General features: G+C 31.3%; 1 protein-coding gene across 11 annotated transcripts in view; it reads left to right on the top strand.

The window, feature by feature from the left end:
- Nucleotides 1-817: 817 nt before the first annotated feature.
- The window catches only part of LOC127706234 (myotubularin-related protein 13-like), a 92141-nt gene continuing 65829 nt past the window's right edge, over nucleotides 818-27129 (top strand). For 9 of the 11 annotated variants that reach the window (XM_052210724.1, XM_052210718.1, XM_052210725.1 and 6 more), the window contains exons 1-7: nucleotides 818-952; nucleotides 16416-16501; nucleotides 22497-22757; nucleotides 23534-23636; nucleotides 24726-24842; nucleotides 25196-25328; nucleotides 26629-26737. In XM_052210724.1, the coding sequence (XP_052066684.1) occupies nucleotides 898-952; nucleotides 16416-16501; nucleotides 22497-22757; nucleotides 23534-23636; nucleotides 24726-24842; nucleotides 25196-25328; nucleotides 26629-26737 (864 nt within the window). In that variant the 5' untranslated portion in view covers nucleotides 818-897. Of the gene's footprint in view, nucleotides 953-16415; nucleotides 16502-16727; nucleotides 16734-16948; nucleotides 16954-22496; nucleotides 22758-23533; nucleotides 23637-24725; nucleotides 24843-25195; nucleotides 25329-26628; nucleotides 26738-27129 lie in introns of those variants that run through there. The other 2 variants (XM_052210726.1, XM_052210727.1) reach the window with 2 other exon arrangements.

Raw genomic sequence — 27129 nt, 5'->3', positions numbered from 1 at the left:
AGGGGTAAAATGTATTTCTTTGCTTTTGAAGAAATAATGACAGATACAAAGAACATCTCAATGGAATTTTTAAGCCACTCATTAATATATAAAAAGCAAAAATAATCATTGATGAGAGATTTAAGCAAAAAATTACAGGTGAGCGATTCAGGCTCTTGAGAGCCTCTTGTTTATTAGAATATCCACTATTTGATATCAAAAGAGAAGAATTTTTGCAATACATTTCTAAGATTTGTTATAATCATTAAAAACTTAAATAAATCTTCCAAATTTTTATGGCTATTGACACAAGAAAATGTATCTCTTATGGAAAAAAATGGGCTGTTATATTGGCGAGTGTTTTGAATTAACGGGAGATCAGGTCCGAATATTGATACTTAGTCTAGTAAATAATTTGATAACGAATGCATATAATGTAACTTTATTATTTAATTGTGCATTCATAATATAGATTCACGGTTGTTGGCTCTGATTCTGACCAATGCTAATATACTAAATATACATGTACATGTACATTGTGCTTATCAATTATGTCCATCAAATATGTAACGTATTTGTATGCACTTTATCAGTGGGCCCTGTTATTTGAGAATTTAAAATATCTATTCTATTCTGATTCAATATTTTTATTTAACAAAAAAAAGATTTGGATACGTAAATATTTGTTTTTAAATGCAAGCGAAGGAATATAACTCATGTTAATTAATAATATAATATAATATTTTGAAAGGACTAGAAAGTAATAAAAAATTTCCCGCTAAACTCGTATTTAAAAGAAACGAGTGGTTCCCCCTACACTGGGATGTCCCGGAAGTGCATTTTAGGAATATGTACACAAGATGGCGACAGTGTGATGGGAATGCAACCGAAAAGTGAAACTTTGTGGTATTTTATGCAATGTCTCGATTGGCCGACTACTTTGTATTAGTAGGATACGACCACGAGAAAGATAGTAAGTGATAGAAATATATATAATGATCAGGGCAAGGTGTAGTAGCACACCTCTGACACTATAAAATGCGTCTGCAACGAAATGTTTATATATAGATCATATATCTGGAGATATATATATATCCAGTCATGTACGACAGAAATCTGGAAGATATTACTTAAACACGCATGATAATGCTTCTTGTTTTAATGTTTACATTTGAATTGTTTGTAACAGACCCCATACATTATTTCAAACTCTGCTACAAAAAAATGTATTATGGCTATAGACGACTTTCTGTTTCACATTCATGCATTTTCCTGTACATTTCCATTTTCCAATGTCACAATGCTTATGTTATTACGACACAGTAAGAATCTATTGTCCAATGATGTCATTTACCTTACATCAACCAGCGTAATTCATTCATAAAAAAAATATTGAAATTGGTCTATAGCAGTATAGCCTATATGGAAAATCATATAATATTATAGTTTCCCTGTAAATCGTGATGATGTCACATATAAAAAACATATTGTATGAAGATTTATTTAAGTCAGTTATTGTAAGACCTTTTGGTTCTGCATGTGCAAAGAATCCATGCCGAAGGCGGTTGAAAGACCACTACTGTAGTACGGGTACTAGCTGTACATGTAAGCCTGTAAAAATTGTTTCAAGCTAGTGATATTGTTTGAAAGAAAGGTTATTATAATTAGATATACATTGTTGTACATAAAATTTTTTTTCTTGAAATGAGCATTATGGCTAGTGGTATAATGGTTTTTGGCACTGACTGTGCAAAGAAATTTATGTGTAATTTATCTATACATATACAAATGTACAAAATGTACATGTATACCAATGCCTTATATTTTGTGGAACAAATAGACAAAGCATTAAATTTGAATAGGTCTGGCATGGTCTTGTGTAAACAAATTGAGTACATGTATGTCTTTGCTCATAACTTTAACACAACTTTTTAGGTCAATGCTTTTTGCAATTAATTTATAGTTATGCAATCAAAAATATTTTTCAGATGTTAATTTTTCTTATTTTACTAAATTTCAAATTTGAATATTTAAAGGAACAAAAAGGAAGCCCAATATATATAATTGTAAATCTCAACTGATGGAAAGCTAAAACTAGTGATACTAAATTTATATTATTAACAAGGTTGTGCTGTATTAACATGATTAATAATTCATTATTAATTATTAATAAGGTGACTGATTCACACAATGTCCCATGGATCGTAAAATTATAAGTAAAACAATCAGCAGGTACTCCTATAAGTTGTATACATTTTAAATTCATGGCAGTATGAAGTTCCTGTTGTACTGTTCCATTTGGACAGTATTCACACTTGTTTGCCTCAAAATTCTTCATAACAGTTTGAAAACAGGAAATCTATAAGATGGGGCTATTCAAATTTGTAATGTGTTACTTAAAGATGAACTGCTGAAGAGATAATAGAATGCATCACAACATAATAAAAGAAAATGGAAATCAGCATTGTCCCATTGATTTCTACAAATTGGTAAGGGTTTTCAAGAAAATGTGGTTAGGAACCCATACCCTGACAAAACCACCGGAAGGAAACACTAACTCCTTTAAAATTCTAAATAAAATCTTATTCAGTTAGTGAACTTAGTCAGTTAGTTACATGTAAAATCTGTAAAACAATGTCATCTAAAATATTACAATGATTAAACATTATTAAATGCACCAGTAAAGAATACCTTTTTGTCTGTCATACTATAGGACTACACATTGGTTAATCTCAACTAACATCCCCTGTTGTCTAGTGGTAGAGTGCTGGCAAGGAGTGCAGTAGTTCATTGTTTCTATTCTCCGCTGGGTCAGTCCACTGTTGTCTAGAAGTAAAGTGCTGGCCAGGAGTGAAGTTAAGATCATTGGGTCTATTCTCCACTGGGTCAGTCCACTGTTGTCTAGAGGTAGAGTGATGGCTGGGAGTCAGTAGATCATTGGTACGATTCTCCGCTAGGTCAGTCCACCAATGTCTAGTGTTCGAGTGCTAGCTGGGAGTGCAGTAGATCATTGGTTCTATTCTCCGCTGGGTTAGTCCACTGTTGTCTAGTGGTAGGGTATTGGCTGGGAGTACAGTAGATCATTGGTTCTATTCTCCACTAGGTCAGTCCACTTTTGTCTAGTGGTCGAGTGCTGGCCAGGAGTGCAGTAGATCATTGGTTCTATTTTTGGCTGGGTCAGTCCACTGTTGTCTAGAGGTAAAGTGCTGGCTGGGAGTGCAGAAGGTCATTGGTTCTATTCTTGTCTGAGTCGGTCCACTGTTGTCTAGAGGTAAAGTGCTGGCTGGGAGTGCAGAAGATCATTGGTTCAATTCTTTGCTGGGTCAGTCCAAAATCTATAGATTAGTAGGTTCTGCTTCTCCCCCAATTACATTTAAGAGGAAGAGCAAAGACTGATTAAGTCAGAGCCAGAATAATGTGCCCAGGTAGCTTATACATTTGTAGGGTCATTAGGGTAACATGTTTGCTGGCAAACTGTTACCTTCTGTGCTAGTAAGTTTAAATTCCAACCAACTAAGTGGGTATGTCTTTTTCAAAGCAAGGTATATTCACATCTCATGAAAATGGTATCATTCTGAATTTGCAATCATGTATGTAATAATATTTTTCACTGAATGGTACACAATCGTCAATAAATCAATTATATATATATATATATATACATGTACTATAGAGTTTCCAAGTGAAAGTTCAAGCTGTTACAGTTAAATAACAGCAGTATCTTAAAAAGTTACAAATTTAGTTTAATACTAATATAAGGATTCATGTGCTACTACGATAGGTATTTAATGCAACATCTGGCTTGATTAGGATTGATTTCTGTCATTTGATATGGTTTATTCACTACAAAAGTCTAAAAGTCTGAAAAGACCAGTTTTTGTCTTAATTTGCATGAACTTTTACTCGACATTCTCCAAAAGTATGACTTGTGTCTTAATTTTTCTTGACAAATTCTCATTTATATTAAATTTGTATGAAATTTACTCGACATTTTCTCGACATTCTGAATATGGTCTTAAAATTTCTTGACAAATTCTTGACATTTGAATACTGTCTTGAAATTTCTCGACATATTCTCGACATTCTTATTTTTTCTCAGTATGGCTTGACATATTCTGAACATTTTGAATGGTGTCTTAAATTTACTTGACAGTTCTGAGTTTTACAAATCATGACCAATATTCATGATATACTGTTGTTTCAAGTTACACTTCTTTACAACAAAAATAAAAGTTGGGCATGTAAAATAATTGAAAATTTGGGTATATAAATATTTTTACAAATGCAAATATGGCTATGAAATCTAAAGTATAAAATAATTCAAATGTGGGTGTGTTGATATAAAACAATTTCAATATAGGTTTTTAAATAATTACAAATTTTGATTCCTAAATCTTATAAATTAAATGATTCAAACCAATCATACTGTAGACATATTTCATTCTACATTCATAATATTCAATGTTGATATGGTAAATAATTATTATACCAAAATGTGGTTTATATAAATAGCAAATTATGATGATATACAAATCATTCATTTAACAGAAGAAAAATTTGTGTAATGTCATCTGTTGGAATATATTAAGTATTACACATGGACAGGATGTTCCCCATAAAATTAAGGTATTCCCCACCCCAGAGTACACGCAACTGTCAAATAGAAGTTATTGCTTTACCTGTAATCAGCCATACAACTTATCAGTTGACTGACCATGCCACTACAATTTAAAAAGTTTGTTGATAGATGAAAATGAAAATCATCATTTTGATGAAAAAAAATTGAATTGAAATGGATTTTCTTCATCAAAATTATGAAGTTAATTATTTTAACATAAAAACAAATTGAATAATTCCCAAAGATTAAAAGAAAATTATTATCTACTCCAGAAATAATAAAAAAAATGTATTTATAATGGGTCCCATCAATGATTTCTATAGGAATCATCGGTCTTATGAAATGGTTCTCAAACAGACATGCATAATATAGATCTAAACATTTTTTTCTTTTCAGGAAGAAGTTATCACAAATATTTATTTTTGATAAAAAATTATAAAATTCAACACTCAAATTTGAATAAAAAATGTTTTTTGGTTGTTCTAAAAAATGAATAAGGTTTTTGAATCAAGATGGGAACAAATTCTTTGACCTAAACGAAAGCCCCCCCCTTCTTTTTTTAGCCACACAAACCCAAAAGATGAATTGTGGGGTCCAAAAGAGATACAAGACACCTATTTTGGAAAAGCAAATTTGACTGGCAGTTTTGCGAATGGCAAAAATCTAAATGCTGTTTGTCAATACCTTCGACTTATATTCCAAGTGAAAACAATTACTTAAATGTTTAATAAAAATAAATCAAAATTAAACTACATGGAGGATTATTCAGGGTATTCCAACTTAGTTGCACCAAAAGGGTATCTTACTATACCAAATTAATCCTTGATTCTTCAAAGTTTAGTTTAGCCATAATAAAAAGGAGTATATAACAGCAATAGAATGTCATAAACAGTGCAGAATAAGTCTGTTCACATTTCAGGCGAAATTTATACTGTTCGGATAGTGTCAAGACATATTTAAGACTGTCAAGAATGTGTCGAGACATATTCAGACATTATTTAGAATGTCAAGAATATGTCGAGACATATTCAGACATTATTAAGAATGTCAAGAATATGTCAAGACAGATCGAGACAAATTTAAGACAGTCAAGAATTGGTCGAGACTAATCCAGACTCTTATCAGATGATACAGGAAGTGTCGAGAAATTTTAAGACAATGTTCATACTGTCAAGACACTTGTCAAGAAAAATCAAGAACCTTATTAGACAAATTCATACTATGTCAAGAATTTTTAAAAATTATTCAGACAAATTAAGAATGTCGAGTAAAAATTCATGCAAATTCAGACAAAAACTGGTCTTTTCAGACTTTTTGACTTTTGTAGTGATTGTTATCATACATGTCATATATATATTTATTTAAAAAAATCAATGTCAAACATTCGAAATGTGCTTTATTAAAAATGCTTTCTTGGATTAATGTTCTTGTGGAACACAAAGAAATAATCTATTTTCTTATACCGAAAGTGTATCAGTATGTAGGACAAACAGTTGCTAGGTCGTTTGGTCTCTGCTGGAGAGTGGTCTCATTTGCAATCATACCACATATTCTTACTTATATATATATACATGTATATATAAGTTTATAAGTTTCTCGTTTTTTATATAGATTAAACTGTTGGTTTTCCTGTCTTTTTTGGGTCCTTTATAGCTTGCTGTACAGTGTGAGCCAAGGCTCTGTGTTGAAGGCCGTACTTTGACCTATAATTGTTTACTTTTTACACATTGTGACTTGGATGGAGAGTTGTCTCATTGGCACTCATACCACATCTTCTTATTATTTCTATATATAGTAGAAGTAAAAATTTTCTTTCTTTCCATTTTAGCTCACCTTTCCAAAGGAAATGTGAGCTTTTGCCATCACTTGGTGTCTGTCGTCGTCCGTCGGTGTAAACTATTTCAAACATCTTCTCTGAAACTGCTGAACCAATTCCAACCAAACTTAAGCTGAATGATCCTTAGGGTATCTAGAATAAAGTGTGTGTTTTATTTTCTGTTTCGTCAAAAAAACATGGCCGCCATGGCTAAAAATAGAACATAGAGGTAAAATGCAGTTTTTGGCTTATATCTCAAAAACTAAAGCATTTAGAGCAAATCTGAAACGGTGTAAAAATGTTCATTAGGTCAAGTTCTATCAGCCTTGAAATTTTCAGATGAATCTAACAACCCATTGTTGGGTTGCTGCCACTAAATTGGTAATTTTAAGGAAATTTTGCAATTGTTGGTTATTATCTTGAATAGTATTATAGATAAAGATAAACTGTAAACAGCAAAAATGTTCAGCAAAGTAAGATCTACAAATAAGTTTTAATGACTAAAATTGTCAATTGACCCTTAAAGGAGTTATTGACCTTTAAAGACAATTTTTCACAATTTGTTCATCTAGTTTGCTTACTTTAAAAAATCTTCTCCTTTGAAACTGCTGAATCAATTTCAGCCAAACTTGGGCTGAATGAGTTTCAGAGTATCTAGTATAAATTTTGTATTTTATTTCCTTGTACATTTAGAAATATAGCCACTATGGCTAAAATGGAACATGGGGGTAAAATGCATTTTATTTGCTTTTGAAGAAAATATGACAGATACAAAGAACATTTAAATGGCATTTTTAAGCCCCTCATTAATATATATTGAAAAGCAAAAGTAATCATTGATGAAAAATTCAAGCAAAAAATTACAGGTGAGCGATTCAGGCTCTTGAAAGCCTCTTGTTATGATACATGTAGGCTATTATGTAGCTGTAGATTTTTAACCCACAATATACATTTGCATGTATGTACAGTACTGGTAGGAGCCTGAAATCACTTCTTAAGTATTTTATCATGGAAAATTGTCATGAAAACCAAAAGAAGGTCAAATGTTCTTTTTAAAGATACATTATACAATGTACAAATGTCTTATGTATGTCCCCTTCACATCATTATTTGACTACATGTACAAGAAGTTAGTAATTCTGTAAGCATGTTCAACTTTGATTTAAAGGTACAATGTACATTTGTGTACATGTGAGTTCAAAATATTGTTTACATTTTACAAATGAAAACCCCATTTGAGGCTTGTAAGTTGACTCTTCATAGTTTGTTCAGTATGGAAAGACTCAGTGTGTTTACCAAGGAATAATCAGATGTCAATAATTTTCAGTTACAAATTAATAGGTATCCCAATATTACAACCTCCCATATATATATATATGTATGTATATTAAAGTAAGCAGTAATTGCTATCCCACGAACAAAGGAACTAGTAAAATATGAGGAAATGATAACTTAACAATTTAACCACAGTTTGAAGTTGAAGTAGCTTTATGAATGGAGATATTTGATGATAACCCTGGGTTAAGATGTAGAAACAGTGTCGTATCAAATGCACATTTGATTATAGGTTACTGGTACATTTTTGTAGCTCAGTCCAATTAAAATAAAGTTTGTAAAGAGATAATTAGCCAAACAGTTACTGTGACTTGACTGTAAGTTTTGCTCTCCACCTATTGCAGTTTATACAAATTCTGATCAATTTGCAATTTGTTTTATCAAACCAAACTGTCAGAAATTTTAATGTACTACGTTCTACGTTTTGGTGGTAAAGACTTGTTGCACAATCAGCACGTGGCAATTGTTTATTTACATTTTCTACATTTACACTTGATCATCTTAAATTCTTAAAGGTGCTTTTTGATTGGATGCAGCCAGTTACAACTGCGACCAACAGAAATCAATACCTCGTGTCTCCGAAATTCTATCTTAATCCGCCAAGGGTGGAGAGAAGGGTGACTGGATTGTAACCCTTGGCTAGCGAAGATGTGAGAAAGGGTGATAGGTAGTAGTTTTTTAATTGCTAAAAAAAGGTCCAAATTGAAGTTTTTGAATTATTTCTTAAAAAATGGTGTTTTTCTATCCATACTACAAAGCTTTCTTTAAATTTATCTCTAAAATATTTGGTGAAATATACATGTACTATATGTTCTCTTGAGTTTTAGAGGGAGATAAGATCAATATTTCAAAAGATCAGTGATTTTAGATTATCTCCCATGGAAACTTATTAACAACGTATTGTAATTTCACATATATTTTACTGAATGAAAGATGTTTTAATTCAAACTGTGTCTGATTCTTATGACTATAGAAAACTTTTTAAAAGAAAAATTGTATAAAGACGTAGTTTGGACATTTTTTTAGCAATTCAAAAATTACTACCTATCACCTTTCTCATGACAATTACAATAGAAATATGTATAGATATTATGAGAATGATTTTGATATCAATAAAGTGGAATTAAAGTCTAATAGGATTGTAAATATGCTTTATTTTATAACCTTGCACTAACACGACTTGACTGGTTTTCTACAGCAGTTTGTTAAAATTTCTGACCAGTTGATCAGTTTGGTTTGATAAAACAAATCACAATTTTGAATAAACTGCAATAGGTGGAGAACAACATTTACAGTCAACTTACAGTAATTGCATGGTAATGCCAAAAAAACTCCATAACAAATCTCGTCACTGAATTGTTAGAGTTTTGGTTGAAAAAGTTTGATCTAATAAATTAATACTTTACTTGACATTCAGAGATTCTAGTAACTCATCTAGAATAGTCAATGAATCACAATTTTCATTTGGTTTCACAAAATCTTCTTTTTTCAGAAACATTGAAAGCTTAATGTGACAGGACAATGCAATGCAACTACCTGCAAATATTGTGAACAATTTTATTTCTCTTTACTCTGTATTGCAATAATATTACAGTCTTCATTATTAACCACAAGCCCTATGGTCCATGCCAGTAGAAATGTTGAGTAAATTTTTCCTGAAAAGAGGCCTGAGTCCGTTCAAAAGCCATATGAATTAAAAGAAATTTTATGAAAGACTGAATTTTTTGGCTATAAGTCGAAAAGTTTTTTTCAGTAAGACTGGCATGTTTAAGTTGAAAGACTCAAATTACAAATCTAGAATTTTTATTGGCATAGAAGAAATTTATCCACAAGTACTCCAACCTGTATACAGAAATACATGTATAGCTACAGGAAATACTTGCAGCAACTCCATAAAGTCTCACAGTTTTCGATAACTCCTGTGGTGTCAAATTCATAGAAAATTACTGCTACATTTATGTAATGAATGCTACAAATGGCTGGTTTATTCAAAATCTGTATACATGTAAAGATGATACATTGTACATGCTGCGGGATCTATGTAATGAAATATGTATATATAATAGGGGTTAATGATATACATAGGTAACAGCTGTGATCACAGTGAACTATGAGAAAATAATGACATAATGATTCCAAGGTGAGGAAGGTGGTTATAGGTTAGTAAATTACTTCCTCATATTTATACTCAGGGTCAGTGATGTAGTTGATTACCCAAATCAGTTTCATCATGTCTGTAATGATAGACAGCCGGATGGATTACAATAAAATTTATTTATTTTAGATATGAAATTGAAACTTACAGTGTATAGTCCTGGGAAATGATAGTTTTGATTAAAAAGCCACAAAAAGTTTCCAAGTTTTGTGAATCAATGAAACTTTCATATAAAGTCAGAAAAATGACCATACATGTACATTTGTTTGTAAGTTAGCAAATGTATAATTTTGTGTTATGATGTGTTAACAGATTCTGCCTTTGGTAATTACTCACATGTAAAATAAGCCATTGTGGTGAACAAATTACCATTTTGTTATGAAGCAAGAAACATGGACAATTTTTCCAATTCTTCTTTCAAAAACGGTAATTCAAACTTCTGGCACTTGGTATTCTTATGCTTATTGTAAGTTTGTCTTATATGCATTTACTATATAAATAACAGAATGTTGTACATCCTTGGGTTTAAAAACAATGACTTTTTAATTGTCCAAACAGGCATGATGAAATCTTCATTATGGTTAAGTATGAAACATTTTCTATGCAGAAAGTTTGGTCTTTAATTAACATACACAGGAATGCCCCAATCATGACCAGCTACATCCTTCAGACTAAGTCAGGTTGGCATTGGACATATTGTATCCCAACAAAATCATTATCAGCCTCCCTTTGGACACAAACTGTTGATCATGAGAATTGACCCGGGAATAAGACAAACATTTGCCATATAGGGACCAAATATGAAAGATTAAAAATAAGCACTATGGAACTTAAAATTTAGAGGTTCAGCTTAAAATTCAGTAGCCTGGACTGCTTGTCCCCTGCTGATATTTTCCACTGTTGACACTGTGACCCTTTTGCTTCTAGTAGCTGTTGTGACAAGGCTTATCCAGGCATTCAAGCATCATGCATGATAGACATTTAAAAACACATTATGAATATGTCAACTGATGAAATCAATATTGTCTCTTCAGTGACTTGTACAATGGCCTTTATACATTTGTAAATTTGCTGTTTGGTTGTCCACATTAAATTGAATGAGGATAATCATTGTAGGAGAACAGAAATAATAGAAAGGAACACTCCAGGGATTTACCAATTATCATTTATTTTATATTGTAAGAACTAGTTTATAAAAGATATCATTTTACCAACCCATAATTGACTTGTCAATTGCATGATTTCTGTTTGAATTATTATGTTGGAGATCAATTCCAGGATGGGACTTCATCAACAAGCTTATGAATTAATTGTTCTGTAGTCCCAAAAGAATTAATAGTTCTATAGTCTATGTATATATAGCTATGTATATAGACTGACCACCCAGTATCGGAAATTATAGCAGAAAATTGCAAAGTACTTCCTATTGTTGCACATGCTGGCGTAATCCAATGATTTGTTTCTAATTATCTCCGCACCTCCATTGATGTGTTTTATTCTTTAATTACTTCTGGAAAACACATGTTCTCTCTTTACTTACTTGTATATTGAAGCATTAATTGAAGGCATGAAGTAAATTCAAGTAATTATAAAATAGTTTGGCAAGATGGATGCATGTTTTCAACTGTTTTTTCCTTCATTTATAGATAAACTTGAAATTATGGAATAGAGCTGTCTTTTTTTTTGCTTTTTCACAAAAGTAATTATAAAAAAGCTGTTTATTTCCAATTTAACATTTGAATCAAAATTAAAATTGCATATTTATATGGATTAGGTAAATGATAAGAGTTTTGAAAAGAAAAATGGGCACCCTCTACAATTTCAATTACAAAGATGGCGGAACATTAACAAACATCGCAAAATCGAGTTCATTTCTTGCTTATAGTTGCGTTGGAGTTAATAAGACCGCGGACAATTCAATTACGTTTTTTATTTCGTCGAATATCAGATCATTTGCGTTTGGATCAAGAATTTTTCAAATATCAATTGGGGTATTTTACTGATTTTGAGGGCGACATAAACTTCTCCCTGTGAGCTTCGCTAGAGCGAAGTGGGTAGTCCTAGGGCGACATATTTGGTCACTTTGCCTGGTGTGGTGACCCCTGGGTTCATGGATTTAATTGAAAACTTTAGTTCTTTGTAAATTTATAGGAAGCCTTGATACTTTTTCCAGAAAAGGCACATTTATTGCACAGTATTAAAATAATTTATGGTACTATGTTAACTTGACAAGTACAATGTATGATGTTCTAGTTTGTCCTTCAAATTATGTGACCACTGAGTGAAGAATTATCTGGGATTCAGAAATATGGACATGATGGAATTCTCTTGTCAGTAAAATCCTAGCTAAAGTGGGGCATTTATTTGCCTGTGCATATGTGTAAATACAATATCAGAATTGGGATGTTATATCTGAAGACTCGTATAGACTGAGTACCATACTGTCTACATGTTAAGAAACTTTACATTTTACAACATCTTTCTAATGAAGAAGTAGGTTTGCAAGTCTAAATTCTGCCCCTATTAAACACAACCCCATTTTCCAGTGGCAGTCTGAATTCCCCACTCTTCATTTGAGTTCTCCTACCTATTGTATTAGTTGTTAATTTATTTTCGTCCTGAATATGCATTAGATATTTGCCACTGGACAACAAGCAACAATCAATCAATCAAATTAGATGTATGTACATACATGACATATTATTAAGATTGACAAAACAAACTTCCCATTTGGGCAAACTTTTTTATTTCCAATTGATCAAGTTTTAGTTTGCAAAATATGGATAATTAATTTTTGCCCTTGTTTTACATGTACATGTACAAATGTTTATACAAATGCATATTTTGTTGTTGAGAATGTATCAACTGATTCAGTTTTCACCATTCCAGAAATGCATTGAGTTCAGACTATTTTGTTTTTCTTAACTGAAGTAGCAGATGCTTTAAGACGAATTACAGAACAGAATAGATACATTATGTAAGAAATAGTTTCATACAGAATTCCAGAAAGCAATACTAACTGTGTTGGCAGAATGTAAATGTAAAACCATTCTGGTAGCAACTTAACACAATTACTGGATAAGATAAAAGGTTGATCTTAGTAAGAAAAACACTTAGTTATATCTATAATCTTATCTACAATTACTTATCATTGGCATTAAAATACCTTAAACACTTGAATAAAAACAAATATTGAATAAGGCCTGAGAATAATGTATTGTTATATTCATAAAGACAAATACTATTTGTCAGGATTGATGTTGAGATATTAGATGTTATTATAGATCATCACTAAGATAAGATTTGGTTTAGATTTACATTAATGGATATTGTTATGATGTCAATCTTGTTGTAACAAATCACAACATATTTTGTGGTGAATAAGAAAAGGGGGGATGAAGGTTATAATATATGAACACTATTTATAAAGTGTATAACTTGACTATATTTTGGATTTTTCAAGAAAAACATATATAAGTCTTGCCGCATTAGAAATTTTCTTATTTTAGCAAGTTAACTTATATTTTGCAAAATTGGCAGTTGATATTGCTACTGTCACTTTATCATGATTTTCTTGATGTTTCAGTTCATGTCAAATGGGGAAAAAAACATAATTATTTTTTCTCATTGTTGTAGCTTTTTATGTAAAAAAAAATTCTTGAGGTTTGACACAATGATTCACATCTATTAATTCTGAGCTGATGAAACATTTATAAATTAGGAGTGTACGCCAGTTGAAATTGAAACAATTAAAACAAAGAGAGAAAAAGAGAAAAAAAATCATTTGAATGAAAATAAAGCAATCAGAATGGGGCAATTGCATTTTTTTATGAAACAAATAATTAATGAAGAACAATTTCTTCATGGATTTCTAAGTAAGTTGACATTGAGAAATGGATCAACTTTCTGTAGTTTGATTAGAGTGCGAACTAATTCATACAGTATAATTAATGAATTGTTTATCTCTTGGATATTTTCATGCTGTTTGTTTACAAGAAATCTTCCTTGATCTAACATGTTAATTATTTCTAGAGAATATATTTTCCATATGGAACAATTCTTTCATGTTATTGTAGGAATGTAGTTAAGATATCTTTGATTCACTGATTGTAGAGCTATAGCATTTCTGATTCTGTGCATTCTTTTTACATGTAGACTTCTGGTTTTGAAATTTTTACAGATCCACATATATTGTAAATTCAGAATTTTGCATGGTTTTTATAATTGCAAACATTGCAATGAGATAGGTGTCACAAAAATTCAAACTGACATTTTACATTTTGATGGCATTTATTGATTATTTGCATGCAGCCTTTCCTAATATGGCAATGGTAGTTAAACTTGCATGTGTGTCAGTTGACCAACAATTACAATAATGAATGTGCAAAATAATTTATAAATTTATAAAATTTACAACTTTTCATTGCATTTGAAAAGCTATACATACAAATTTACATAATATACTACATAGTATGAAACTCCAAACATTTTCAAATCCCTTACTCATATACCTCCTGTTTATTAACAACTTTAAAAATAATATGTAGATGTGAGGTTGTATTTTTTATGTACATAACAGTAACATGAGACAACAGTTTTATAAAATACCAGGAAATAACAGTATTTTAAAAGAATAGTTGTTACTCTTTACAGTTTCTTAGAAAAAAAAGTCATAACAATGAGCTGAATCTTAAGATCAAAACAACCTCTTTAACTTTGACTTATTTTGGTGCTGTGATTTTTTCGTTAATAACCACAGGTTTGCCAAATGTTGCTCTACATGTACAGTACATTGTATGTCTTATAAGTCAAAAGTTAAAGCAATGAATAGTGAGAGGAAGGACACAGGACATTTTTTTTAATATTAGTTCAGGTCTTTGATAATCTTAGTTCAAAATTGACCCAGAAAAATAACAAAGTCAAGTTTAAGAGATTGCACATGGAGAAACAGGAATTAGAAGTTCAATAACAATTTTGCACTGATCTTTGAGTAAAATAAAGTGAGAGGTAACAACCCCTTAAAGCTCTTCCTCTGGCATGGGAAACACAACTGTAGCTGCTGTATGGGGTCAAAAGTGTTTTTTTATTGAAAATTATCAGTAGATATAATTATAAACATGTATGACCTACATGTATATTATACGTAACAAGTGTTCCATTAAATAAAGTTGACATATATATATATATATATATATATATATATATATACATCTGTGAATTGGAATGATTTGAATATTATTAACATATAATCTAGCCTAGTTTCATTCTAATATTGTAATAGAATTTGTGATATTTTAAGAATGCTACAATAATTAAGCATCAAATATCCTTCCTGTTGAGCAGTTTTAACTAATTAGAAATGGAAGTGGTGTATAGACAGCTGACTGATGTACTGATTAATGTATAGGGTGAAGAAGGTATCTATACATTTCCATCAGGTTTAGAAGTAGTAGTAGTAGTATAAGCAGTTCTACTTATACATGTTATACATGTCAGGACTGTCAGAGGAGTATTTGAAAATTAATATTGAAGTTTTCCTGAGGTTTGAAGTACATGCATTTGTGAAATAATTTTAAACATGTACTATATATGCATATAAAAATGGTATAATTACTTGAGTAATTGAGACTATTAAGATCTGACACTTCATCTAATTTTCCATGACAATGAGTCTGGATTTTGTTTTTGAGAATTCTGCCCTTATTTAATACATTAAATGAAATGCAGATTTATATACTAGTGTATTTAACTTATGAATATACACAGTGAAACTATCTACTTTTTATGAACTTAAAGGATTTGTGTCCAAACAATTTATATAAATAGGGTATGCTCCGTTTATTATGTTTATACGTTGCAATTCTGTCTCTCTTTTCCTCATCTGTGATTTTATTTAAATTTGTTTCAAGGTTTTAATTACCATCTTCGTAATTCTAATATTTACATATATATATATAAATTTTCACTAAGCCTAATTCAAAATTATTGTCACAGTCAACATTGATGCTAAGTTCATTTTACAAGTTGTTTTAAGTTCATGTTATTCAGAGTATTTTTCTATTTATGTATATATCTGTCATTATATAGAATTATGTTATTCTACAAAAATAATATTTACGAATACCTCAACTGGCTTGTAAAAACTTACTTGAAGTCTTAACATAATGCAAGTTTTTTTTTAGCTCACCTGGGCCAAAGGACCAATGTGGGCTTTTCCCATCACTTGGTGTCCATCTGTAGTAGTTGTTATTGTCCTTTAATGACGACTTTTGCCCTTATTTGTGTTTTGGGAAAACTATAGAAGATAGAGAGAAACTTAAAACAATAGCAATACAAGTATAACAAAAAATGATTTTATTCATGAATTATGTTCTAGTTTACAATGTTGGACAGTTACCATTGTTGAAGATGCACATAGACCTAGGTTAGCAACACAGGCCCTTTAGAGTCTCTAGTTAGCTGCGTGACAAGTATACATTGATTTGCTTCTAACATTGTATTTATATCTGCAGGAGGTGGGCAAAGCGTAGGAAAGATTATACAGAGATTTCCTGAGAAAGAATGGGATGACTGTCCATTTACACAGGGTATAGAACTGGTAAGTGCATTGACATACTTAAGCTTGGAAGATTGTCCATTTACATAGGGTAGAAAACTGGTGAGTACATTGATGTACAGAGTAGATAGATTGTCAATTAACACAGGGTTTATATATAACTTGTGAGTATAATGACATGCTTGGATCACTGTCCATTTACACATGGTATAGAAGTGGTGAGTACAATGACATGTACTAGGATGGCTGTCCATTTACACATGGTATAGAACTGGTGAGTACAATGCACTACTAGTAAAGATTTCCATTCACACATGGCATAGAACTGTGAGTATAATGACATACTGGAAAGATTTTCATTTACACAGGGTATAGAAGTGGTGAGTACAATGACATACTGGAAGGATTGTCCATTTACACAGGGTATAGAAGTGTTGAGTACAATGACATACTGGAAAGATTGTCCATTTACACATACCGGTAGTATAGAACTGGTGAGTTCAATGACATACTGGAAAGAATGTCAATTTACACAGGGTATAGAAGTTGTGATTTCAATGACATATAAATGGGACAGTTGTCAATTTTCACTGGGTATAAAACTGGTTAGTGCAATGTCATAATGAGAAGATTGTCAATTTACACCGAGTATAGAATTGGTGAGTTCAATGACATAATGTAACAGATTGTTCATTTACATGGTATATACATGTAAATGGTGAGTACAAGAACATATGGAAAGAAACATGTAGTCCAGGAAATTAACATACAGTATCTATTCCATGTGGATCAGTTAGATATCATTCTTGCTGATTTTGAGTTATTCACGGTGAAAAACAGGTTATTGCTGGTGATTTTGAGTGATAAAACTGTTATTAACAACCCTGTCATCTATTACCTATGAAGTATTTTAACAGAGATATTTAAAAGAGTTATTCACCATCAATCAACAGAATTCAATTTGAAATCAACCAAGAGTGATTTTAAACATTCACTATGTGTGATCTGTACTGGGAAGACTCTTAATTAACATAGGACATAAAATTTGTAATTAAAAAGACATTCTGGGAAGATTGTCAATACACACTGGATATACTTATGATGAGTACATGGGTTTTCAAAAAGGAGGCAGGGGGAGGGTCCTGCCAACAATAAGGGGGGATGTCAGGTGTCAAAAATCAGACAAGTTACTAAACAATGCCCCTCCTGAATCTGCCCCCGAGAGTTTCACTTTAAATTTCTACTGATGAGTAATTATCAGGCATCTTATATTGTTCCAACCCTTCACACCATAATCTTGTATTGTGATAAAACTGTGTTTTTATGTACCACCCCTCTAAACCCTAACAATGTAATGATGGTAATTATCACTAATTGGTTGTGAAGAAATATGGCTATCAGCCATTACCCTAGAGTTTACTTACCTACAATATACAGGTGTTTAGTTTAAATTGTCTGTTACAAAAGTTCTGCCAATTTAAATGATTGTTTAGTTTCCATGTAGAATTATTTTAGGTAAAGATGTACGAATATGTTTAGGACAATGAAATAGAATATGTAAATTTTAAGTCATACATTTTTTAAATGTTTGGGGTAGTTGTACAATTTTCTTAAAAAAAAATTTTTTGCATCAAATATTAGTGTTTATCTATTGCCTATGAAACCACATTGGTTTACTGAAGCCACAACTCTGTTAAAGATGATTACCATGCTGACCACTGAAAATGTAAACTTATAAACTTCTTACTTTCAGAGTATTTGGTGATATCTCGTCATCTTTTGTTTTTTTTGCCATGACGTTGTCAGTATCTCTTCCACTTATAAACTTCTTACTTTCAGAGTATTTGGTGATATTTCGTCATCTTTTGTTTTTTGCCATGACGTTGTCAGTGTCTCTTCCACTGATAAACTTCTTACTTTCAGAGTATTTGGTGATATTTTGTCATCTTTTGTTTTTTGCCATGACGTTGTCTGTCTCTTCCACTTATAAAAACTTATATAACTATGAAAATCTTGTTGTTATCTTCTACATATTTTTTATACGCCCGTTTACGGGACGTATTATGGTATACCGTTGTCTGTCTGTCCGTCTGTCTGTCCGTCGTCAACATGTCGGACATTAGCTCAAAAAGACTTTCACCAATTTGCATAAAACTTTGGTGAATTGTTTATATCTATTGACGTGAGCTCCCTTTCGTTTTTTATAAAATTTAGATTTTACGTTTCCGAGTTATGGGGTTTTATTCATTAAAAAAAGGGGGATTTTCCAGTTTTCAGACAATAAGTCAAGAATGCTTTCACCAACTTGCAAGAAATTGTGGTGAATTGTTTATATCTATTGACATGAGCTCCCTTTCGATTTTTATAAATTTTAGATTTTACGTTTCCGAGTTACAGGGTTTTATTCATAAAAAAAAGGGGGGGGGGGGGGTTTCCAGTATTCGGACAAAAACTCAAAAATGCTTTCAGCAATTCTTATGAAACTTTATTGAATTGTTTGTATGTATTGATGTAAGCTCCTTTTAGAATTTTATAAATTTTACATTTTACATTTCTGAGTTATGGGGTTTTATTCATTAAAAAAAGGGGTGATTTTCCAGTTTTCGGACAATAACTCAAAAATGCTGTCACCAATTCTCAGGAAACTTTGGTGAATTGTTTATATCTATTGATGTAAGCTCCCTTTTTATTTTCATAAATTTCTAATATGACATTGAGAATTAATTGAACTTTATTTGTTTATAGTCTGACAACAGATTTACTAAGTATTGCACAACAGCAAGAAATCTTTAATTGAATATAAATTCAATTCATATAACCAATTTCAAGTTCTTTGACTACATTTATTCAGAAACCTATAATATGTCAAATAGTTAATTACAATCCAAATTCAGACCTGAATCAAGCTTGAATATTGTGTCCAATTTTGCCCCAACTGTTCAGGGTTGGACCTCTGCGGGCGCTCAGCGAAGCAGTTTATTCAGGAAATGGATACATTTCTTTAAATCATTATTTGGCCTGACTTTCACAGAAATTTGTTCTTTTCATATAGAAATTATTCGAATGTCTGTATTTAAGAATTTTAAGTTGAGATTATTCTAAATGTAGACTTTGGTTGATTTCCCATAATGTTTTGAAAGATTGTGGCTGAATTGTCTGTGTAAATATATAAAATTTAAATATTTATTGATTTTTGAAAAGAAAAGTGCAATATATAATAACCAACTTAACCACTTCACCATAGCATCTGTCTATATGAAACTGAACAACACCTGTCACGAGTAATTACTTGATTCTTGTTTTGCTACTGTAGATGAAGATGTTTCGATTGATTTAATTATAGTATTTCAGAAATACTGGTAAACATTTGGTCATCTTATTTTTGTCCATTTCTAATATAAAATCTTATAAAAAATATTCATGATATCTTAGTAATCTTACTTTAAGGACTTTGAACGAAAAACTTCATAGGATTTGGTAATACTTCACATTGTTCACTAAATAAGGCTTTTACTGCACCTAATGTTTAAGTGATGGAAAAAGGCACTTAAAATTAAAGTGATAATGATAGTAATTTCCTTGAAGTCCCTGTCATATTCATTGTTTGAAAGGACATAGTATTGTTACTGATGTTGAAATTTATTTCAATTAAAATGTTATCGCTCTAAGACATGAAAAAGTATACTAAGAGCTGATTGATGCTAGGAATTAAAAGATTTCTGATGAAAATAGAGGCCCAAATGAGTAATTTTATCCCTGGGTATAGATGTTAATTAAGCACAGATATATTAATACAGGCTCATGTTGGCGCAGATAGAAACTGTCCTATATAGCTTAAAATTCACAATTGAAGTGTGAATTAACAGCATGAACATGTACAGCCAGTTTAATAAATCTGATTGAAAGTTTTAGTATATGCTTGATTCCATTTATTATAGAAACAGCAAGACTGCTGGGTTGTTGGTTACCCATGAATATAGACATATCATTTTTCTATAAAATATAGTGTCTAAGGAGAGTCTTTTTTAATGAATATTTAAAAAAAAGTATAATTATTTCTTCTATCATGTGCAAATTTGGCACATATTCTGCTCATGTATCTGTGAGTTACCTACTTACATAAGGACATTTTAAAGTATGGAAGGAAATTTTGTCGTATGGTTCAAGTGAATCTATAATTTGATTTAGTTACTTATCAGATAAAATAATATCGGTGCTTTACCTAAATAAAGATCTGATCAATTGAAAAATCATAGATGAACCCATCCATGTGGTCACTATTTATATTTGAAAGGTACCTTTTACTGATAAAATTTCTAGCTTATCTATGGATTTATTTATGGAGATATATAATGTAGAATTCTTAACCAGTTGATATATGAAATGATATATTGTATAAACATAGATGTAGATGAATGGATACAGTATTTGTTTTTATATCCCTGCCTCTAAAGTGGGTAAGGGGAATAGTGAAGCATGTGTTCATCTTTATGTCATAGATTTGGTTTTTTGGTGATAATTAAAGTACAACATGACCAAACCTTTTGAAATTTTAATGCAATGTTATATACCATAAACTACAGGTCTATCTCAATTTTGATGGTTTTGACATTTACGGTCTAAGTCATATTTTGTTTCTTACAAATTAAGCTTTCTTTGGTGTCTGGAGGATATAAAGTACCTTTTACAATATCTTTTGAAATTTTAAGACACTATATATTGGACCATAGAATACAAGTCAAGTTCAATTTTCATGGTTTTGACATTTTTAGTTGAAGAGTTATACTGTTTAAGTTAACTGAAACATTGGGATTTCTTAGTTTTCAGGATGAGATGTTAAGTACAGCTTGACCAAATCTTTTGAAATTTGAATAAAATACAATGGACCATACAATACAGGTGTAGTTTGATTTTGATTGTTTTAATTTTTTCCATTCAAGAGTTATACCCCTTAGTTATCTTTGATAAAACACAATGTTTTGAAACATTAAATACAGGTCATGGTTGCTTTTGGCATTTACAGTTCAATAGTTATGCCCCGTAATTGTCTTAAAAATTTGGGATTTTTTTCTTGGTTTCCTGATGATAAGTAAAGTACCACTTGACGAAATCTTTTTAGATTTTAGCCATTTAATACAGGTCAAATTTAATTTAATGGTTTTGGCACTAGATCATCTTATTCTAATTTCTTTATAAATGTACAAGAAAAATTCACCAAATTTGTTACATGTAGATTGTTCATATATATGACAACAGATTATTTGATGTATGCTGAGTAAATGAAAACAAGAAATGAAGCTTGCTACATGAAATTAACGGTAAAAAAGGACCAAAAAATTGTAGGAATCATAAGCACACACACAACACCACAAATTCAGGAACACGCCAACCTGTTGTATGACAGAATTGAAAGTTTAAAAGATATCTATAGCAGACGCAGTATGATCTATATACAATTTTAATGAGAAATTTTGATTGCTTTGCTTCTTTATAAGAAAGTTACAAAAATTATTGTGCAAGACCTTCATGGGTAGTTAAGGTCTTTAAGCACCCATGTGGTCATGGTAGTAGTGTATTCTGCAACTTTTGAGCAATTTTATATGAAGTGAAAATTTTGTAACAACTGGATTTTGACAAAGTTGTCTTGGAATGGTCCCATTTCTAATTTTGATTATTAATTAATCATAATGAGTTGACAGCAGACATAATGGCGTAAAAGATATCAGGTTGGATTAATATTTTCAGTCTGCTGTACTTGTTACATTATGTGAGAAGTTATACATTTGAATTTTTTGTCTATATATAGAAATAATATGACTATCTTAAATGTGTTATCTAAAGAGATATTTTGTATTTTATGGCAGTGAAATGATTTATCTAAAAATATATGCAACAAATCTATTACAGGTATATGCCATGTATTTATAAACGTATAACAATGGGTTTTATGGCAGTGATGTAATTTATCTAGAAATGTAGACAGTACTCTATATTTACTCCATGTATTTATAAATATAACAATGTGTTTCTCTTGTAGTTTTGTCAGCCATCAGGATGGAAGCTGTCACCACAAAGATGTCCCCCAGAGTTCTTTATAGCTGTTCTGACAGACATGGATGCAGACCGCCATTACTGTGCATGTCTGTCATTTTCAGAGTCTGTCTCCATTACACTACCACGACCAGATGATGACGGAGACCCAGATGAAACAGAAAATGCAATAACTCCTCAATCATTAATGTTCTCACCAAAATGTCTGGTTCTAGTATCAAGATTGGATTACTTTGAAACATTTAGGGTGAGGTTTCTGAATATTACCTTGAAAATGATGTTTATTAAGGGGTAATACTTAATAAGCAGTCATTTACTCACAGTCAGTTATAAAATATATTACAAAAAAGGAATTATTTCAATCTGCAATATTTTTTAATTCTGGAAAATTAATAAAGAAATGTATAATAAAAACTAACCAAACTATTGAGGGTTAGCCATGCACGCACGCATGGCTTAGGTTCAAGTTACTTACACTGATATTTCAATATGAACAAAGTAACCCTCTTTAGCGATGCATGCATGGCTAACCCTCCTTAATTGGGTTAGTTTTCATTATACATTTCTTACACACCATACACATTCCTTAGATAACAATATTCCGGGTACAAGAGAAGCTAACTCACTTTTAGTTGAAAATTATGCTTTAAGACAATTAAAGTTCAATATAGACCTTAGTACTAGTGTTGTCAGAGAGGAATGTCTTGGCATGTTCATTTCTCAGAATTCTGTTCTCTTTGCTTAGACAAAAAGGGTTTTTGATTGATTTTCAACCCTTGCTTTACGACACATGTACAACTGTTCTGTTTTAAAATCATTACTAAATTTTGTACATGTTTTCTACAAATCGAGAATTCAAAACTGCCTGAATTAAGATTCAGTTAGTAAATCGCGTAATAAAGACAGTGCGAAAATTTTTCTGTTAACAGTAATCATATTCACATTTTCACAAATTGTCATAAATTAACATCAGCTCAAATTTTTTAAGACATATCTCATGACATTTTAGTTTTCTTTCCTCAGAACTGCCTAGGAATCATTTACACGGCATATGTAGACAGACTTGATGCTCAGTTGGAGGTTTTGGTGGGGAACATTATAGGCAGTGTTTATGTCCCTCCCCCAGGTATGTTATAAGGAGTGTTTATGTCCCTCCCCCAGGTATGTTATAGGGAGTGTTTATGTCCCTCCCCCAGGTATGTTATAGGGAGTGTTTATGTCCCTCCCCCAGGTATGTTATAGGGAGTGTTTATGTCCCTCCCCCAGGTATGTTATAGGGAGTGTTTATGTCCCTCCCCCCAGGTATGTTATAGGGAGTGTTTATGTCCCTCCCCCAGGTATGTTATAGGGAGTGTTTATGTCCCTCCCCCAGGTATGTTATAGGGAGTGTTTATGTCCCTCCCCCAGGTATATTATAGGGAGTGTTTATGTCCCTCCCCCAGGTATGTTATAGGGAGTGTTTATGTCCCTCCCCCCAGGTATGTTATAGGCAGTGTTTATGTCCCTCCCCCAGGTATGTTATAGGCAGTGTTTATGTCCCTCCCCCAGGTATGTTATAGGCAGTGTTTATGTCCCTCCCCCAGGTAAGTTATAGGCAGAAATTATTCCATTTAAAAATAAAGGAGATGTGGAATTTTTACCAATGAGACAACTTTTCATAAGCAAAACAATGTATGGCCTTTAATAATGAGCAAAACCCATACCATACAAGATGTAAAATCATACAAAAGAGAAAACCAACAACTTATACTACAACAAAAAAAAAAACAATAATGGTATTAAGCAACCTATGACAATCACTAGATTACAGGCTCTTGGCTACCCATAATAGACATTATATATGCTCTCACATTTGATTGAAATTCATTGATGACTGCTAAAATGGCTGTTTTGAAATATTTGTCATGACATTAGGGAAATACTATAAATCAGCTTATTCTCACAACAATTTATTAACAGACTTTGATAAGAAGAAAATATCACATGTTCATCCCTGCAAATATGTCAATTTTTTTTATATTTTCTTATAATGTATGTACATCAACAAATTTTTAAAATTCAAAATTGCAAAAATAAATCACAAGGACTTCAGGTTGATAAAACTAAACACAAAAATAGCATATCACATTACATTATTAATTCTCCCAGTAAGTATGAAAAGAGCAGAAAGATGAGATGAATTCTCAGTAACTTTTTATACTGGTGTATTTTACAGGTGGACCACAGATAAGATTTTCAATAGGTGCTGGAGACAGACAAGCTTTACAACCTAAACTCAACAGTGGTTTACCTTCATCTAGAAATTGTGTAGCCTTGTTATTTCAACAATTAGGTAAAACTTTTATCATAAACTTAGAATTTATCAGGACAGTTTGGACAGATAGTTTAAAATTTATATAATTGACGAAACACAGTCATTAAGATTTTTTAGAAGTGTCACAATTTTAAAACACCTCATTTTTCATCATATACTACATCTTACTTGCTTGAAACATATTAAAAAAATTTTCATGTTGTATGTGACATCACAAATACATTTTATAACAGAATCTATCTAATTTGTGAATGTTTCAATTATGAGACTTATTTTTTTGTAAAAAAATATGTGATAAATTATTAAACATTCTGTTTACATTTTAACTGAAGTTACCCCCTAATAATTTGTAATCTATTTTCTTCTTGCAGGGATCCAGAACACACTGGTGTTATTTTGTGCTGCTTTGACTGACCACAAGATTTTATTTCATTCCCAGAGTTTTTCTCGATTAACAGATTCTTGTCAAGCAATAGTAGTACTTCATTATCCACTCAGATTTAGGTAAATACCAATACAGGGAATCGACATCAATGACTGATTAAAGATTAGGCAAATCTAATTTATATTTAATTTAGTGCTTTTGTATGTATGTGCATGCACTTGACATCTTAATCAAAATTTGAAACAATTGTTTTGGATATTGTCAAGTAAATCTTCATAATGGAGAAGTAAAACAAAAGGACTTTCTACAATCCAAAAAGTGATTTGATCAAATGTTTTTATGCCCCCGCCATACGTCCCAAAATTGGTTTTCGTTCTCTAACTTTAGTTTGCCTCAACCAAATGTTATGAAACTTATAAACTATGCTTATTACCACAAATGACAGATCAAGTTTGAATTTTGGTGGTGTCACTTTTACCGTTGTAGAGTTATGCCCCTTTACAAACAGAAAAATTGCTGAATTTTTCATTTCCGTTCTCTTACTTTAGTTTGCCTCAACCAAATGTTATGAAACTTAAACACTATGCTTATTACCACAAAAGACAGATCAAGTTTGAATTTTGGTGGCGTCACGTTTACCGTTCTTGAGTTATGCCCCTTTACAAATGTTCTCTAATTTTGTGTTGTACTGAGCAGAGCCAAAATTAAATAATTGTTACTTGAGGAGGCCTGGAGTTTCCATTCCAAATACAAAAATTTCAAATAACAATTGAAATAATTTTTGTCTGCCATAAGTTTAGATTTTTACAAGGACAATGTTGTTTTTTAATGTATAACTTTGCAAATTTTCTATGTTGCAAAATCCAAGCATCATGTAATTGTTTCAAACTTAACTCATGTACTGTTAACTTAACTTAGCGCTGTTGCCATGTAACAAAATAAAAAAAGTGTTGTGTACATGTTAACAAAATTAGCTAAGTGTTTTGGACATGTTACAAAATTAACTAAGTGTTGTGGACATGTTACAAAATTAACTAAGTGTTGTGTACATGTTACAAAATTAACTAAGTGTTGTGGACATGTTACAAAATTAACTAAGTATTGTGGACATGTTACAAAATTAACTAATTGTTGTGTACATGTTACAAAATTAACTAAGTATTGTGGGCATGTAACAAAATTAATCAAGTGTTGTGGACGTGTTACAAATATAATTAACATGTTACAAAATTAACTAAGTGTCATGTGTGCGTAATCTTAGAACTTGGAATTACATAAATTCTTCAGTCTTATATGAAAAAAAAAAATTACGATACATTTCATGATGACAATAACACATTAGAAACAGAACTTCAAAAGTATTAGATGATGAAATATATGTTCTGTTTTATTGACTACTTTATTGCTTATGTGTTTCAGTTATGTATATATACCAATACTACCAGCTCATCTCGTGGAAGTATTAAGTTCACCAACACCATTCATGGCAGGCATTCATTCATCATTAGCTGATGAAACTGATGAATTTGTAAGTTTTTACCCTATATATTGTATAATATAGTTTACATGGTAGATGACGCTTCCAACTAAACTAATTTGAATAATGGTTAAATGAGATTTGACCTGCATTTCAGTTTTTTCATGTGGATTATGATCAGGTTGGAGGAAATCTGTAGTATATTTATCTTACTAAGCCTTTCCTTAAGGAATCCTCACTGACAGGGACCATCTGGTTGCTTGAATGTCTGGGATGGGAATACAAAAGTAGTGTGCAGTTCTAGGTATGGACAACCTTCAGAAAGATCATATAATTAGTATATGTCAGTAGAATGTCTAAATTTATTGACTTGTTCAAATAATTATTGTACTAGTGGTGTTAACAATTCTAGGGACTCTCTTAGATTTTGAGTTTAAATATTA

Source organism: Mytilus californianus, unplaced genomic scaffold, assembly GCF_021869535.1.
Source record: "Mytilus californianus isolate M0D057914Y unplaced genomic scaffold, xbMytCali1.0.p SCAF_6, whole genome shotgun sequence".
Taxonomy (NCBI): domain Eukaryota; kingdom Metazoa; phylum Mollusca; class Bivalvia; order Mytilida; family Mytilidae; genus Mytilus; species Mytilus californianus.
This window is presented reverse-complemented; position numbering and strand designations above follow the sequence as displayed.